The following is a 14,177-nucleotide window of genomic DNA, read 5'->3' as shown; positions in this document are numbered from 1 at the left end:
TATGTCGCCTCCGTTACATGACAGGAATATAGGGATTATGTTGACCTGTGACGTCTTCCTCATCCGCGTCGTCGTCCGCAATCACCACACCATACTTACATTTCCGCTATCTAATTTAATCAAATGTTATCGAGTATAAACCAACATTGAGTTTAATGTTTTTTACTATCATGTCACAACTAAGTTCAATAACCAGCCAGTTTATGATTTAGAACCTCGAGTAATGGCCATTGAACTGCTAAACCTTATCCAATTCAGTCTGTCCATAACCCTTACACAATCATTTATTATGCAATCTGTATAAAACGTTAAACATGTTCTGCATAATAAATTGACAAAGTTTGATTGCCAGATTGTTGTATTCAATTTAGAGTTATTGAGCTTGACAATCTCTACAGACACTACATTATATTTTTAGACTAACTTTATCAAGTTCAACAGAGAAACATATCGCTCTAGTAACATTTTCTTTTATTAAGAGCTGTTACCTTTGCCCTCGATTTGGTCTTGCCGGAGAGATCATTGTATTATAAAGTACATTTGGATTATGTTGTAACTGACATATAAACCTAAAGCGTTCTGCATTATCTAAATATATATTGGTCCACACTATACAAATGACACACGAATTATTACTATGAATAGCATATGCACATTCTATAACATTGACCTCCAGCAGTGAACTTGATATTTCAGATAAGAGCCCGTATTTTATACGCGACACACATTCTAATGGAGCTCTTGTGCTATGTGGCGCTTTATTCCCATTTATAGTCAAAAACATATAGTTTAGACACAAATAAATAAATACAGTTCAATACTGACCTCCATGTGTGACCTTGATTTTTGAGAAAAATGTGTTTGCACAACTCACCTTCCCACCGTGATTCTTCAAGTCTGTGCATGTTTAATGAAATCCCATCAATGATAGCAAAGTTTTGCTGAGATAAGGTTTATTGTACCGGACAGAAACGCAGACAAACGAATACATAAACGGACGGGAGGACAATCGAACGAAGGGACAGTGCGATATACACATTCTGGGTGGGGGGAGATTAAATTGAGTATTCCCAGCAGGCGACATTGACGGAGTTCTAGTTTAACGTTCAAACATTAACTTAGAATCGCGGGCGATTTTGGGGAAGTCCAATCTATATGAGTACAAACATAATCGTAACTGATTTAATTATATCAACGTTTAAATTGTGTCATCATTAAAATTGTATTGCTCGTCCTTTGTCTTTTTTTTATAATGCATGTGTTTACATACTATTTTTTTTCTTCCGTTCTGTTTGGCTGGTATAAATCAACCCTTTGTATATTGAAGTATTTATTCCTATAAATCACAGTATCTTAGCCATATTTTAGTAGATATCAGCCATTTAAATACCTGTAAGGCGTAAAATACAAACAAATGTTCTAAAATGTTCTACAACAGTAAAAAAACCCCTGATATAGATCGATTTGATAAAAATTCCATCTTCTCCAAAAAAAGAGAAAAACAACAACAAATAAATGTTATGCCAACCTAAATACTCCCTTATTTGAGTGATGTTAGTGGAAACAAAAAAGCTCAGTTTTGACCTAAGCACTTTCTGTACATGTAATTTAATTTACTTCCTGGTTGTCATTTTTCGAAATTTTATGTATTCATTGGCTGAATGGTTAATACTATTTGTAAATACTGTGTGTTTACAATTAAACCTGAAAAGCACAAGATCGTATCTCGCTGATCCTTGTGAGTCGGTTTGCAACTCTGACCTTTTTTATCATAAAAGGTGGTGTTAAATTATATATACTCCATGCAAAAGTTTTTAATTTAATCACATAGATTCGTTCATCTCATAACTTTAAAAACGACAAATTAAGAAGGGTTTGTTTATCCATAAACTCTTTGAAAAAGATAATTTAACTTTAAGGCCATTTCGAACATACATATGACATAAATCGTTTCATGAAAATTACCCAAAAAGGTCCATTTTTGAAACATAACTGAGCCATTCTAGGCATTTTGAATAATGAGAGGGCCAAAATCCTATGTTTAAAATGACTCTCATCATGTTGACATACTACTCAAGTTTTAAGCAGCTCGTACGAGTACTTTAGAAAGTACAAAGTCTTGCAGGATAATGAAAACATACGTTTAAGGGATACTGTTAGAATATACTTTACATATAAATATGAACAATCCCCTTGAAGCCCTATATGCAACGGAAAAAAATCACCTGCTTGTTCAAACGCCCTGAACGTGGCAAAATCTCTCCAAGAATAACTTTCGTTTCTTTTTCACTTAAACGTTGATTGAAATACTTCAGGGGCTATAAAGTAAGTATATCATTAAAGAACGTATGCACTATTTCAAACTCATTGAGATAAGAACAAATTAAATATTGTAAATATACAACCCTCTGTGGAAGAGTAGCAAATCAATACACTTAACACCACTAATCATAATGCTTTCTGATTTAAATCAAGCATACATCTGTGTAAAAGAGTCATTTTCTGAATAACTACAATATAATTATAAAACTATTTTGCTAAATATCTTAATTCCATTAAATACATTTATTATTTAAAAACGCAATTTGAAATTCAAGGTTCGCAACGATTATCTGGTTAACGCATGTCTATTTTTGAAATACATACTAATAACATGTATTTATGTTTGGTACACTGACTTTATATAACATAATTAATTAAAAAAATAACAGTTATACAACCATTACGCTCGAATTGTTTACTTACATAAATAGAATAGAATAACATGGACTGGAATCAGTCGAAACAAAATAGTTTAGTAATGTTTATGCGTGAAAGATTCTTTATGTCAAAATTTACACACACACACAGAAAACCCGAGTAGACATAAACTTGTTATACAAAATATTTAGCTTAACGTATATATATTATTTATACTGTGCTCTTGCAAAAAAAATGTTGAGTAAATGAAAACTGTTGAACGCAAAAAATACATTTAAATTCAAGCGCATGTAGCATTGACGTGAAATTGTTATTATAATAACACATTTTACATTGTTTCCACTGGTTTTATATCGCTAACTATGTTTTTGACAATAAAGAAACCATTTTAACTTCCTTATGTCTTGCAATGGAATCAATACTGTTTCATTCAATCTTATTCAAACTATTAATCAACACACTTGTTTTATTTGTTGACTTTTCGAGAAAACGGTTGATCTTAAATGTTCAGAAAAGTAATCACATTTTAAAGAATGAATTGGATAAATTATAAATAATATGTAAAGGGTTAACATAGTGACTGCATTTAAAATGAATTGGAAGTAACAGGACGGGATATCTTATTTACATATCACAACTGACATTGCTGTTTATACAATGAAATGCGACTTCTTTATGGCACTTGCATCTTACCATAATACAAAAATAAGCATATCTATACCAAACAAAGTAATAACTTTTAACGTCAAAGAAACACAACCATATATCATTAGTTCTTTGTGTTCTTCCCGTCATATCCCTGTGCGATGCCTTTGCAAAGCAGTGGCCCTTTCTCGTGTAGGCAAAGGGCGGGCCAGACGACGTAGTCAATAAGGGGACCACTCTTGGTATACGCCTTGTAGAAGTCCGTGTCGAAATTTCCACCGTGTTGTAACTCTGGTGCAACGACAACGGGTGGGTCTTGTATGCTCATTAGCCAACAGAGTTCAACGCACTCCTTGACGTATGGTATTACGTCTAGTTGCAAAGACTGCTGACGCTGTTTAGCAATGTCTTGTATGTATTTCTAAATATATGAATATAACAATGGTAATATATTGTCCATGTAATGTTTATTTATTGTTCATATAATGTGTATTGATACAGATTCGGTGCTGTAATGATCGCACTTGTGTTACCAAGTGCAGTTTCATCTGGCTTGTCCATGTAGTTTCAATTGTAGTCAGAGTTTATTAGAGTCACTACGACGTATGGATAATGAAGTGTGTCAGTCGCTGTCCTACTTTAATAAATATAGTATGTATTGCCTAAAAGTGTAATGTTCACGCTGTTTCCTCTTGGAGTGATAGGTAGGGTATCTGAGTTTAAGTGAACTTAATATTAATGATTTCCTCCTACCTCATAAATGGCGGCTCCTGTTTGTTCTCCAAGTACTTTTCGAAAATCATTCAAGTTCTTGTGAATAAGTGACGGAAAAGTGGATCCAGTCTGAAAATAGATTCGTGTAATAGTTGCCCTAACGCTTTACACTGTATATGGGCTTTTCAATATTAGACACAACAGTAATCGTAAATGATGAAAATATAAAATATAAATCCTACTTTCCGGGGTAGCAAAATTCCTTGTATTGCTTCCAACTGTGTCATGGCTTCTTCGCGACAATATTTGGCAGCATTCTTCAAATATATAGTACAAAATACAAACAAAATGTAAATGCAAAATGCAAAGATAGTTTACATAATAAATGACTTTTATACATTTAACATATTTGATACAGTTTATGAGATGTTCATTCTATCTCAAATCAAGGTTATAGGTTACGCTTTTATCCATGTTAAAAAGCAAAATGCATACGCCACTGATTTAACTAATATTGTGATGTGTTGTATTGATTAAACTTCAGGTTGGTCCAAATTAGCGAGCACGCAACAGTTTCTGTTATAAAATTCTGCTGTTTACATTCTGTTACTGTTATACTTCAAGCATAGCAGGGTCGTCTATAAATGCCAACATGATTATTATTAATAATAGAAAAATTCGCTTCTAAACAGAATATTAATTGATACCATACCATCAATATACCAATGAGGGATTTGATTGTAGATTGCTCGTCCTGTAACTGTTTGCAAATGACCTCAAATGCATCTGTCCATTGGTTGTCATACAATTCGGAGTAACGCTCAGAAAGTTTTGTTGGTCGATTTATGTCGCTTAGTTCGGCGATATTTGGATTATTGTCAGTCCGTTTCTGTTCCATGACCTTACTCAGCCTGGATAACGTACTTATATATCAGAATAGTTTGATTCGATGCGTTTTAGTTTTTTGTAAAAAGTAATTCTTTAAAAATTGAGAACAAACCTGAATCAGAATCAGAATGATCATGAAATATACAATAAAACTGTGGAATTTACCTTGTTTTTGTATCATCTAGTTCATGCTGAACTTCACGGAGCTCGTGCCGTGATTTTTCCAAAGCAAGACTAAGTTCGTGTTCTCTTTGACTAAGCGTTGCTTCTGAACGTCTTGGCTGATCAACTTTGTGCATAGACAGCTTTTGATTCTCTTTACGCAGAGAAGAAATGAGATGTTTGCAATTTTCATGCTCGTCAGTAACAGTTTTCAATCGTAGATCAAACTTCCTTATTTTTTCATGGGCCTCTTTGAGTTCACTCTTACATCTCTCCGATTCATGACTTAAGTTTGAGATTGTATTTGTCAGTTTCGTCAAATTGCCACCTTTGTCTTTCAATTCACTTTTATATTTCTGTATTTCAATGTGTAAGTCTGTAATCTGTCGTTCAGCTTTTACATTTTCCTCTTTTATCAAGGACAATTCAGCCAATTTTGTTTCTATCTTCTGTATATGACTGTCTTTCCCTTTGAGAATATTTGTAAACTCTCTGACAATATCGTTTAAAGAACCTCTTTCATCAATAGACGCTTGTTCAGACTGTTTTAGAACGGATATCTGTCGATCCATCTGTTGAGTTTTTTCAGTCGTACTTCTCAGTTCATCACGTGCCTGATTGAGATCGCTCCGATACGTCTCAACTTCACGTCTTAAGTTTGTAATAGTATTAGTCAATTTAGTAGAGGCAGAACTTTTGTCGTTCAATTCAATTTTATATTGGCTGACTTCAACTTGTAAATCTGTGACCTGTAGTTCAAGTTTACTATTTTTCTCTTCTATTGAGAAACATTCAGCCATTTTCGTTTCCATCTTCCGTACATCGCTGTCTTTTCTTTTGAGAACATTGGTTAACTCTCGGACTTTATCCTTTAAAGAACGTGTTTCATCAATGAACGCTTGATTACTCTTTTCTATATCGGAGAACTGTCGATCCATCTGTTGATTGTTCTCAGTCGCATTTCCCAGTTCATCACGTGCCTGATTGAGATCGCTCCGATACGTCTCCACTTCACGTCTTAAGTTTGTAATAGTATTAGTCAATTTAGTAGATGCAGAACTTTTGTCGTTCAATTCAATTTTATATTGGCTGACTTCAACTTGTAAATCTGTGACCTGTAGTTCAAGTTTACTATTTTTCTCTTCTATTGAGAAACATTCAGCCATTTTCGTTTCCATCTTCCGTACATCGCTGTCTTTTCTTTTGAGAACATTGGTTAACTCTCGGACTTTATCCTTTAAAGAACGTGTTTCATCAATGAACGCTTGATTACTCTTTTTTATATCGGAGAACTGTCGATCCATCTGTTGATTGTTCTCAGTCGCATTTCCCAGTTCATCCCGTGCCTGATTGAGCTCGCTCTGATACGTCTCCACTTCACGTCTTAAGTTTGAAATAGTATTAGTCAATTTAGTAGAGGCAGAACTTTTGTCGTTCAATTCAATTTTATATTGGCTGACTTCAACTTGTAAATCTGTGACCTGTAGTTCAAGTTTACTATTTTTCTCTTCTATTGAGAAACATTCAGCCATTTTCGTTTCCATCTTCCGTACATCGCTGTCTTTTCTTTTGAGAACATTGGTTAACTCTCGGACTTTATCCTTTAAAGAACGTGTTTCATCAATGAACGCTTGATTACTCTTTTTTATATCGGAGAACTGTCGATCCATCTGTTGATTGTTCTCAGTCGCATTTCCCAGTTCATCCCGTGCCTGATTGAGCTCGCTCTGATACGTCTCCACTTCACGTCTTAAGTTTGAAATAGTATTAGTCAATTTAGTAGAGGCAGAACTTTTGTCGTTCAATTCAATTTTATATTGGCTGACTTCAACTTGTAAATCTGTGACCTGTAGTTCAAGTTTACTATTTTTCTCTTCTATTGAGAAACATTCAGCCATTTTCGTTTCCATCTTCCGTACATCGCTGTCTTTTCTTTTGAGAACATTGGTTAACTCTCGGACTTTATCCTTTAAAGAACGTGTTTCATCAATGAACGCTTGATTACTCTTTTTTATATCGGAGAACTGTCGATCCATCTGTTGATTGTTCTCAGTCGCATTTCCCAGTTCATCCCGTGCCTGATTGAGCTCGCTCTGATACGTCTCCACTTCACGTCTTAAGTTTGAAATAGTATTAGTCAATTAAGTAGAGGCAGAACTTTTGTCGTTCAATTCAATTTTATATTGGCTGACTTCAACTTGTAAATCTGTGACCTGTAGTTCAAGTTTACTATTTTTCTCTTCTATTGAGAAACATTCAGCCATTTTCGTTTCCATCTTCCGTACATCGCTGTCTTTTCTTTTGAGAACATTGGTTAACTCTCGGACTTTATCCTTTAAAGAACGTGTTTCATCAATGAACGCTTGATTACTCTTTTTTATATCGGAGAACTGTCGATCCATCTGTTGATTGTTCTCAGTCGCATTTCCCAGTTCATCCCGTGCCTGATTGAGCTCGCTCTGATACGTCTCCACTTCACGTCTTAAGTTTGAAATAGTATTAGTCAATTTAGTAGAGGCAGAACTTTTGTCGTTCAATTCAATTTTATATTGGCTGACTTCAACTTGTAAATCTGTGACCTGTAGTTCAAGTTTACTATTTTTCTCTTCTATTGAGAAACATTCAGCCATTTTCGTTTCCATCTTCCGTACATCGCTGTCTTTTCTTTTGAGAACATTGGTTAACTCTCGGACTTTATCCTTTAAAGAACGTGTTTCATCAATGAACGCTTGATTACTCTTTTTTATATCGGAGAACTGTCGATCCATCTGTTGATTGTTCTCAGTCGCATTTCCCAGTTCATCCCGTGCCTGATTGAGCTCGCTCTGATACGTCTCCACTTCACGTCTTAAGTTTGAAATAGTATTAGTCAATTTAGTAGAGGCAGAACTTTTGTCGTTCAATTCAATTTTATATTGGCTGACTTCAACTTGTAAATCTGTGACCTGTAGTTCAAGTTTACTATTTTTCTCTTCTATTGAGAAACATTCAGCCATTTTCGTTTCCATCTTCCGTACATCGCTGTCGTTTCTTTTGAGAACATTGGTTAACTCTCGGACTTTATCCTTTAAAGAACGTGTTTCATCAATGAACGCTTGATTACTCTTTTTTATATCGGAGAACTGTCGATCCATCTGTTGATTGTTCTCAGTCGCATTTCCCAGTTCATCCCGTGCCTGATTGAGCTCGCTCTGATACGTCTCCACTTCACGTCTTAAGTTTGAAATAGTATTAGTCAATTTAGTAGAGGCAGAACTTTTGTCGTTCAATTCAATTTTATATTGGCTGACTTCAACTTGTAAATCTGTGACCTGTAGTTCAAGTTTACTATTTTTCTCTTCTATTGAGAAACATTCAGCCATTTTCGTTTCCATCTTCCGTACATCGCTGTCTTTTCTTTTGAGAACATTGGTTAACTCTCGGACTTTATCCTTTAAAGAACGTGTTTCATCAATGAACGCTTGATTACTCTTTTTTATATCGGAGAACTGTCGATCCATCTGTTGATTGTTCTCAGTCGCATTTCCCAGTTCATCCCGTGCCTGATTGAGCTCGCTCTGATACGTCTCCACTTCACGTCTTAAGTTTGAAATAGTATTAGTCAATTTAGTAGAGGCAGAACTTTTGTCGTTCAATTCAATTTTATATTGGCTGACTTCAACTTGTAAATCTGTGACCTGTAGTTCAAGTTTACTATTTTTCTCTTCTATTGAGAAACATTCAGCCATTTTCGTTTCCATCTTCCGTACATCGCTGTCTTTTCTTTTGAGAACATTGGTTAACTCTCGGACTTTATCCTTTAAAGAACGTGTTTCATCAATGAACGCTTGATTACTCTTTTTTATAGCGGAGAACTGTCGATCCATCTGTTGATTGTTCTCAGTCGCATTTCCCAGTTCATCCCGTGCCTGATTGAGCTCGCTCTGATACGTCTCCACTTTACGTCTTAAGTTAAAAATAGTATTAGTCAATTTAGTAGAGGCAGAACTTTTGTCGTTCAATTCAATTTTATATTGGCTGACTTCAACTTGTAAATCTGTGACCTGTAGTTCAAGTTTACTATTTTTCTCTTCTATTGAGAAACATTCAGCCATTTTCGTTTCCATCTTCCGTACATTGCTGTCTTTTCTTTTGAGAACATTGGTTAACTCTCGGACTTTATCCTTTAAAGAACGTGTTTCATCAATGAACGCTTGATTACTCTTTTTTATATCGGAGAACTGTCGATCCATCTGTTGATTGTTCTCAGTCGCATTTCCCAGTTCATCCCGTGCCTGATTGAGCTCGCTCTGATACGTCTCCACTTCACGTCTTAAGTTTGAAATAGTATTAGTCAATTTAGTAGAGGCAGAACTTTTGTCGTTCAATTCAATTTTATATTGGCTGACTTCAACTTGTAAATCTGTGACCTGTAGTTCAAGTTTACTATTTTTCTCTTCTATTGAGAAACATTCAGCCATTTTCGTTTCCATCTTCCGTACATCGCTGTCTTTTCTTTTGAGAACATTGGTTAACTCTCGGACTTTATCCTTTAAAGAACGTGTTTCATCAATGAACGCTTGATTACTCTTTTTTATATCGGAGAACTGTCGATCCATCTGTTGATTGTTCTCAGTCGCATTTCCCAGTTCATCCCGTGCCTGATTGAGCTCGCTCTGATACGTCTCCACTTCACGTCTTAAGTTTGAAATAGTATTAGTCAATTTAGTGGAGGCGATACTTTTTTCGTTCAAGTCACTTTTATATTGGTTGACTTCAATTTGTAAATCTGTGACCTGTCGTTCAAGTTTAATATTTTTCTCTTCTTTTGAGGTAAATTCATCAATTTTCGTTCCCATCTTCCGTACATCGCTGTCTTTTCTTTTGAGTTTATTTGTTAACTCTCTGACTTTATTGTTTAAGGAATCTCTTTCATCAATAAAGGCTTGTTCAGACTTTTCATCAGTATTCTCAGTCACATGTCTGAGTTCGTCGCGTGCCTGATTTAGTTCGATCTGATATGTCTCCACTTCACGTCTTAGAATTGAAATAGTATTGCTCATATTTGCTGCGTCAGAGTCTTTTTCTTTCAATTTTCTTGTATATTGACCGAGTTCAATTTGTAAATCAGTGACCAGTTGTTTATTTGTTTTATTTTGTTCTTTTATTAAAAAGAGTTCAGTCATTGCATTTTCAATCCCTTTACCTTTCCGTTGACATTCATAATTTAGGTTGTTTATTTCGCTATCCTTTCTCATTGTTAACTCTCTCATTTGTTTGTTAAGATCAGAACTCATCCGATCCATCAGTTTGTTGTTTTCAACCGCGTTTTCTAATTCTGTACTAGCTGTTTTAAGTTCCCGTTGATATTTCTCCCGTTCGCGTTGTAGGTTTGAACTATTAACGGCTCTCAAATTACTTTTATATTGGTTGATTTCGGTTTGTAGATCAGATACCAGTTCTTGATTCTCTACATGCCTTTCTTTTAACAGGACAATTTCATTCACTCTTTCTTCAATCTCTTTATCTTTCACCAAAAGTTTATTTTTTAGTTTACTTATTTCTCCATCTTTACCTTCGAGAACATTTGATAACTGTTTGACTTCATTGTTAAGATAATTATTCTTCTCAACCAATTCTTTTCCAGACGTGTTGAGATCAGAAAGTTGTCCTTCCAACTGCTGATTTTTCTCAGTTGAATTTCGTAGTTCTTCCGAGTTGTTGTTTTCTTGTTTGAGGAGAGCTCTGCAATGTTCGAGATCTAACTGCAATGCTTTCATCTGTTCAACTTGCCCTTTGTAATGGTTTCTTTCTTTTAATAATAATGATTTTGCTGATCGTTCACTATCCAGTTCCTCAGTCAATATCCGTTTTAACTCTTCATTTTGTCTATGTAAGTGTTTACAGTCATCACATTCTTGTTGGCGATCATCAAAACAGAAATTCGAAGCACTATCGTTTTCAATTGTCGTTGTTAACGATCTTTTTGACCTAGTGGACCTGCTTCGTCCTGACAATTTTGGTGAGGTGACTTCCTTAGGTCTGGTTACATTGTCTTTTTTGATCAAAGTCTTCTTTTTATGCAGTCGGTCATATTTTGTTTGTAGATAAATCAGATCTCGGCGAAGTCCGGCTACTTTTTTCTTTAAATCGATGTTCTCTTCCTGTACTGTTTGAGTAATTCCTTCTGCAATGGAAGCTTTTTTACTCTGAATGCTTGCTTCACGTTCGCATGTATCATGTCGTTGGACTGTTGTTAATTTAGAATTTTCTCTTTCTAGAAGTTTGTTCTTCACTCTTTCATCATCCAGTAAACGGTTCAAATCGCTGTTGCTTCGTTTGACTGTCAGTCGCTTATTAGCTGAAACCAAATTCTGATTTTGCAGCAAAATATCCTGTTTCTCTCGTTGCAAGTCAATTTTACGGCAAAGTAATCTGTTTTCATACTGCATGTGATCTCGGTCGTCTAAACCGTCTCCGTCATATTCTTGTTCAAAGCTGTCGTCATCACTGCTTACTGAACTGTTTTCATGTTGCATAAGATTAAGTTGTTCTTTGAGACTTTCGTTTTCAAGTAATAAGTTTTCATTATTCAGTTGTAGTCTATATATTTCCTTTCGAAGTGCAATTTTGTCAGGTTGCATATCATACAACTCATCCTTTAAATCGTCCATGGTTTAACCGTTTAGTTTAAAACATGTATATATCTTTGTACCGTTCCCCAAAAGTATCTGACGAGCTTATCTGGTATCTCTTCATATAAAAAAGCAATCATAGAAAGGATAAAACAAAACATAATATATTTCGTTATAAATTACGTTGGAAGAGAAAGAAATATCTATATCGGTTCGAGTGAGACTTTTAATGTACGAAGATTGTTTGTTCAACACTGTAAGTTGTGTTGATATTTACCCTGAAGCACTAATTGTACTTTTTGATGATTTGTTAAGTCAATATTGTATCTTATCAGTAATCGTCTGCAATAGCTTGTACTGCAGATCACAGTGCCCCAGCCAGGATTTAAAAAGGGCAGGGTGGAGTATGGAAAAGGGCAATTAATTTGAGCGGCGAACTCGGGAGGGTGCGGAATGGGCATGTAAAAGTAAATGGAATGAAATGGAATTGAATAGAGATAGAGAAATTGCATGTGCTTTTAAACTGATAAGCAACTGATTTAGTGTAAAACATGCCAAAATTTTGCTGTAATTAAATCCTAATAACGTAAGCAGTCGTATCGTAAATAATTGACTGCTACAGCTTCCCGGTATATATCATGCTCGATAATTTAGCACGTTATCAGAATAGCACCGTAAGAGGTTACATAACACGCGCTTTGTCACGTTCTTGTATTATATTGGATGTCGGACCATAACGCTCTTGCCTTACAGCTCAACTCATCGTGCTTCAATTGCACACTATAAAACTGTATTACCGAGTGTGTATTTGGCCATTTAAGGTATTCTGATCCGCATTCGGGTATGACCATACAATTGTAATGAGTAAACAGTTCAGTCGGTTTTGCAATTGAAAACATAAGAAATAAGTTTATAATGTATATATATTTCTTAGTTCGTCAACATAAAAATCCCTATAAAGCTGTTCAAATAATATCCATTTCCAGAAGCATATGGTCTGTCAAACTAATAAAGGATTATATTCTAATCAGATGAATGTCTTATTTCGATTTTGATCAAAACTATTTCTTGTAGTCATTTTCGTAACTAGGTCGGATACATGTAAAGTCAAAGATCAAGCACAAACAAGCTGAGTATGTTAATCCATCATCATCGTTTTACATCATCGGTACTTGATCTTAAGAGTTTTATTAACCATATTCATACCCATCATAAAAATCGTCGTCGTCGTAGTTGTGTCGTAAAGTATAAGTAAATAGCAGGTGATATTTTTCATCAATATGAATTAATCTCTAAAAAGTAATTACTGGCACACAATGCCTATAATCACTTTTACGAGTTTATTTTGTAAACACATCGTTTTTCGAAAGAGCAATTAGAACATACGCGCATGCATTCTATGGAACATGAGTGAGCTGTACAACGTCTGAAATTTGCAGCTCTGTCTTGTACTGTTTGGTCAACAAATCGTTCTCATTGATCCGTGCCATGAAAGGGGTATAATGGCATACAAGCTTCAACTATCTTTATTGTATCCAATATACAAATAGATTGTCATCACATTTGCAATTACGTTAAATCTTGATGCCTGGTGAGGCAATGCAATTGATTTTGAAAGGGTACTGTTTGCTCATCACTTATATGTAAATTATATGTAAGATAAAGTGATTGCAGATTAATTAATTCTTTTTTCGATATTTTAACTATATACGGATATGAAATGATATCAAAATAATATACATCCATAATTCACGTAATTGTACATAAGAAAGCTAAAGTCGGCTAGTTTCAATAAAGATTACGAACTTGTTGTTGATCATTGCATTAGTGTAAGGCAATGGCTACAATTTTCTTACTTCTGTTTCAACCACAATACGATTCGTTAACCATTATCATTAGATAAACTCAAAACTACACGTAAAACAATGAAAATACCTGTCTCGAGCTCAACAGACAACCTGCTTCCCCGAAAAATCCCATCTTTAACTTTATTCCAAAATATCCATTGTAAAACAAAATTGTAGGGTAATCATATTTCCCCCAAATAACACTGGGCTTCCCTTGTTTAAAGTTGATAGTCAAGTTTATATCGAGCCAATACACGTTTGCCGCTCTATGTTTTCGTAGTTTTAAATGGGAATTTTTGTTTTAATTTGCTTCCTCTTTCGATTTCAGCGTTGTATCGTAAATCATAGTCAGTTATCTACCTGATAAACGCATTGTATTGCAAAATCCGCCACTGACATTAAGTATTGTTTTAAGGTTTATTTTTTTTCATAGCACTTGATCTTCTTTGTAAATTAAATCATGTATTGATTTCTAACAGCTTTTGTTAAACCTTTGGACCTGTTAAAGCACTGCGAAGATTTTCCAAATTAAATATACAACCTGTTTAACAATACATTTATCAATGTTATTTATTATCTTATTAAAATATATAGTCTTCTCCGACTG

The 14,177-nt window shown here is 34.8% G+C and overlaps 2 protein-coding genes across 2 annotated transcripts; both read right to left on the bottom strand.

Annotated features, from left to right (window-relative positions):
• Positions 1-1,300: 1,300 nt before the first annotated feature.
• LOC128227560 (rho-associated protein kinase 1-like) lies at positions 1,301-7,278 on the bottom strand. The gene is made up of 5 exons (XM_052938207.1): positions 5,113-7,278; positions 4,772-4,970; positions 4,302-4,376; positions 4,099-4,188; positions 1,301-3,766 (listed from the first exon to the last, which is right to left on the bottom strand). The coding sequence occupies exons 1-5, from the start codon at positions 7,143-7,145 to the stop codon at positions 3,470-3,472; spliced, it is 2,694 nt and encodes an 897-aa protein (XP_052794167.1). The 5' UTR covers positions 7,146-7,278; the 3' UTR covers positions 1,301-3,469.
• On the bottom strand, positions 7,122-13,828 carry LOC128227559 (putative leucine-rich repeat-containing protein DDB_G0290503). The gene is made up of 2 exons (XM_052938206.1): positions 13,659-13,828; positions 7,122-11,839 (listed from the first exon to the last, which is right to left on the bottom strand). The coding sequence occupies exon 2, from the start codon at positions 11,760-11,762 to the stop codon at positions 7,251-7,253; it is 4,512 nt and encodes a 1,503-aa protein (XP_052794166.1). The 5' UTR covers positions 11,763-11,839; positions 13,659-13,828; the 3' UTR covers positions 7,122-7,250.
• Between the last annotated feature and the right edge of the window lie 349 nt (positions 13,829-14,177).

The sequence above is a fragment of the Mya arenaria genome, chromosome 3 (genome assembly GCF_026914265.1).
Source record: "Mya arenaria isolate MELC-2E11 chromosome 3, ASM2691426v1".
NCBI classification, from domain to species: Eukaryota; Metazoa; Mollusca; class Bivalvia; order Myida; family Myidae; genus Mya; species Mya arenaria.
The sequence above is the reverse complement of the archived record's forward strand: the minus strand, read 5'-3'. Positions and strand labels throughout refer to the sequence as shown.

Excerpts from the sequence above, each read along its gene's own strand:
- LOC128227559 (XM_052938206.1), bottom strand. The coding sequence starts at position 11,762 with ATGGACGATTTAAAGGATGAGTTGTATGATATGCAACCTGACAAAATT.
- LOC128227560 (XM_052938207.1), bottom strand. The coding sequence starts at position 7,145 with ATGGATCGACAGTTCTCCGATATAAAAAAGAGTAATCAAGCGTTCATT. Across the intron at positions 4,971-5,112 it reads CTAGATGATACAAAAACAAG|GCTGAGTAAGGTCATGGAAC; the intron begins GTAAATTCCACA and ends TACGTTATCCAG. Across the intron at positions 4,189-4,301 it reads GAATTTTGCTACCCCGGAAA|ACTGGATCCACTTTTCCGTC; the intron begins GTAGGATTTATA and ends ATCTATTTTCAG.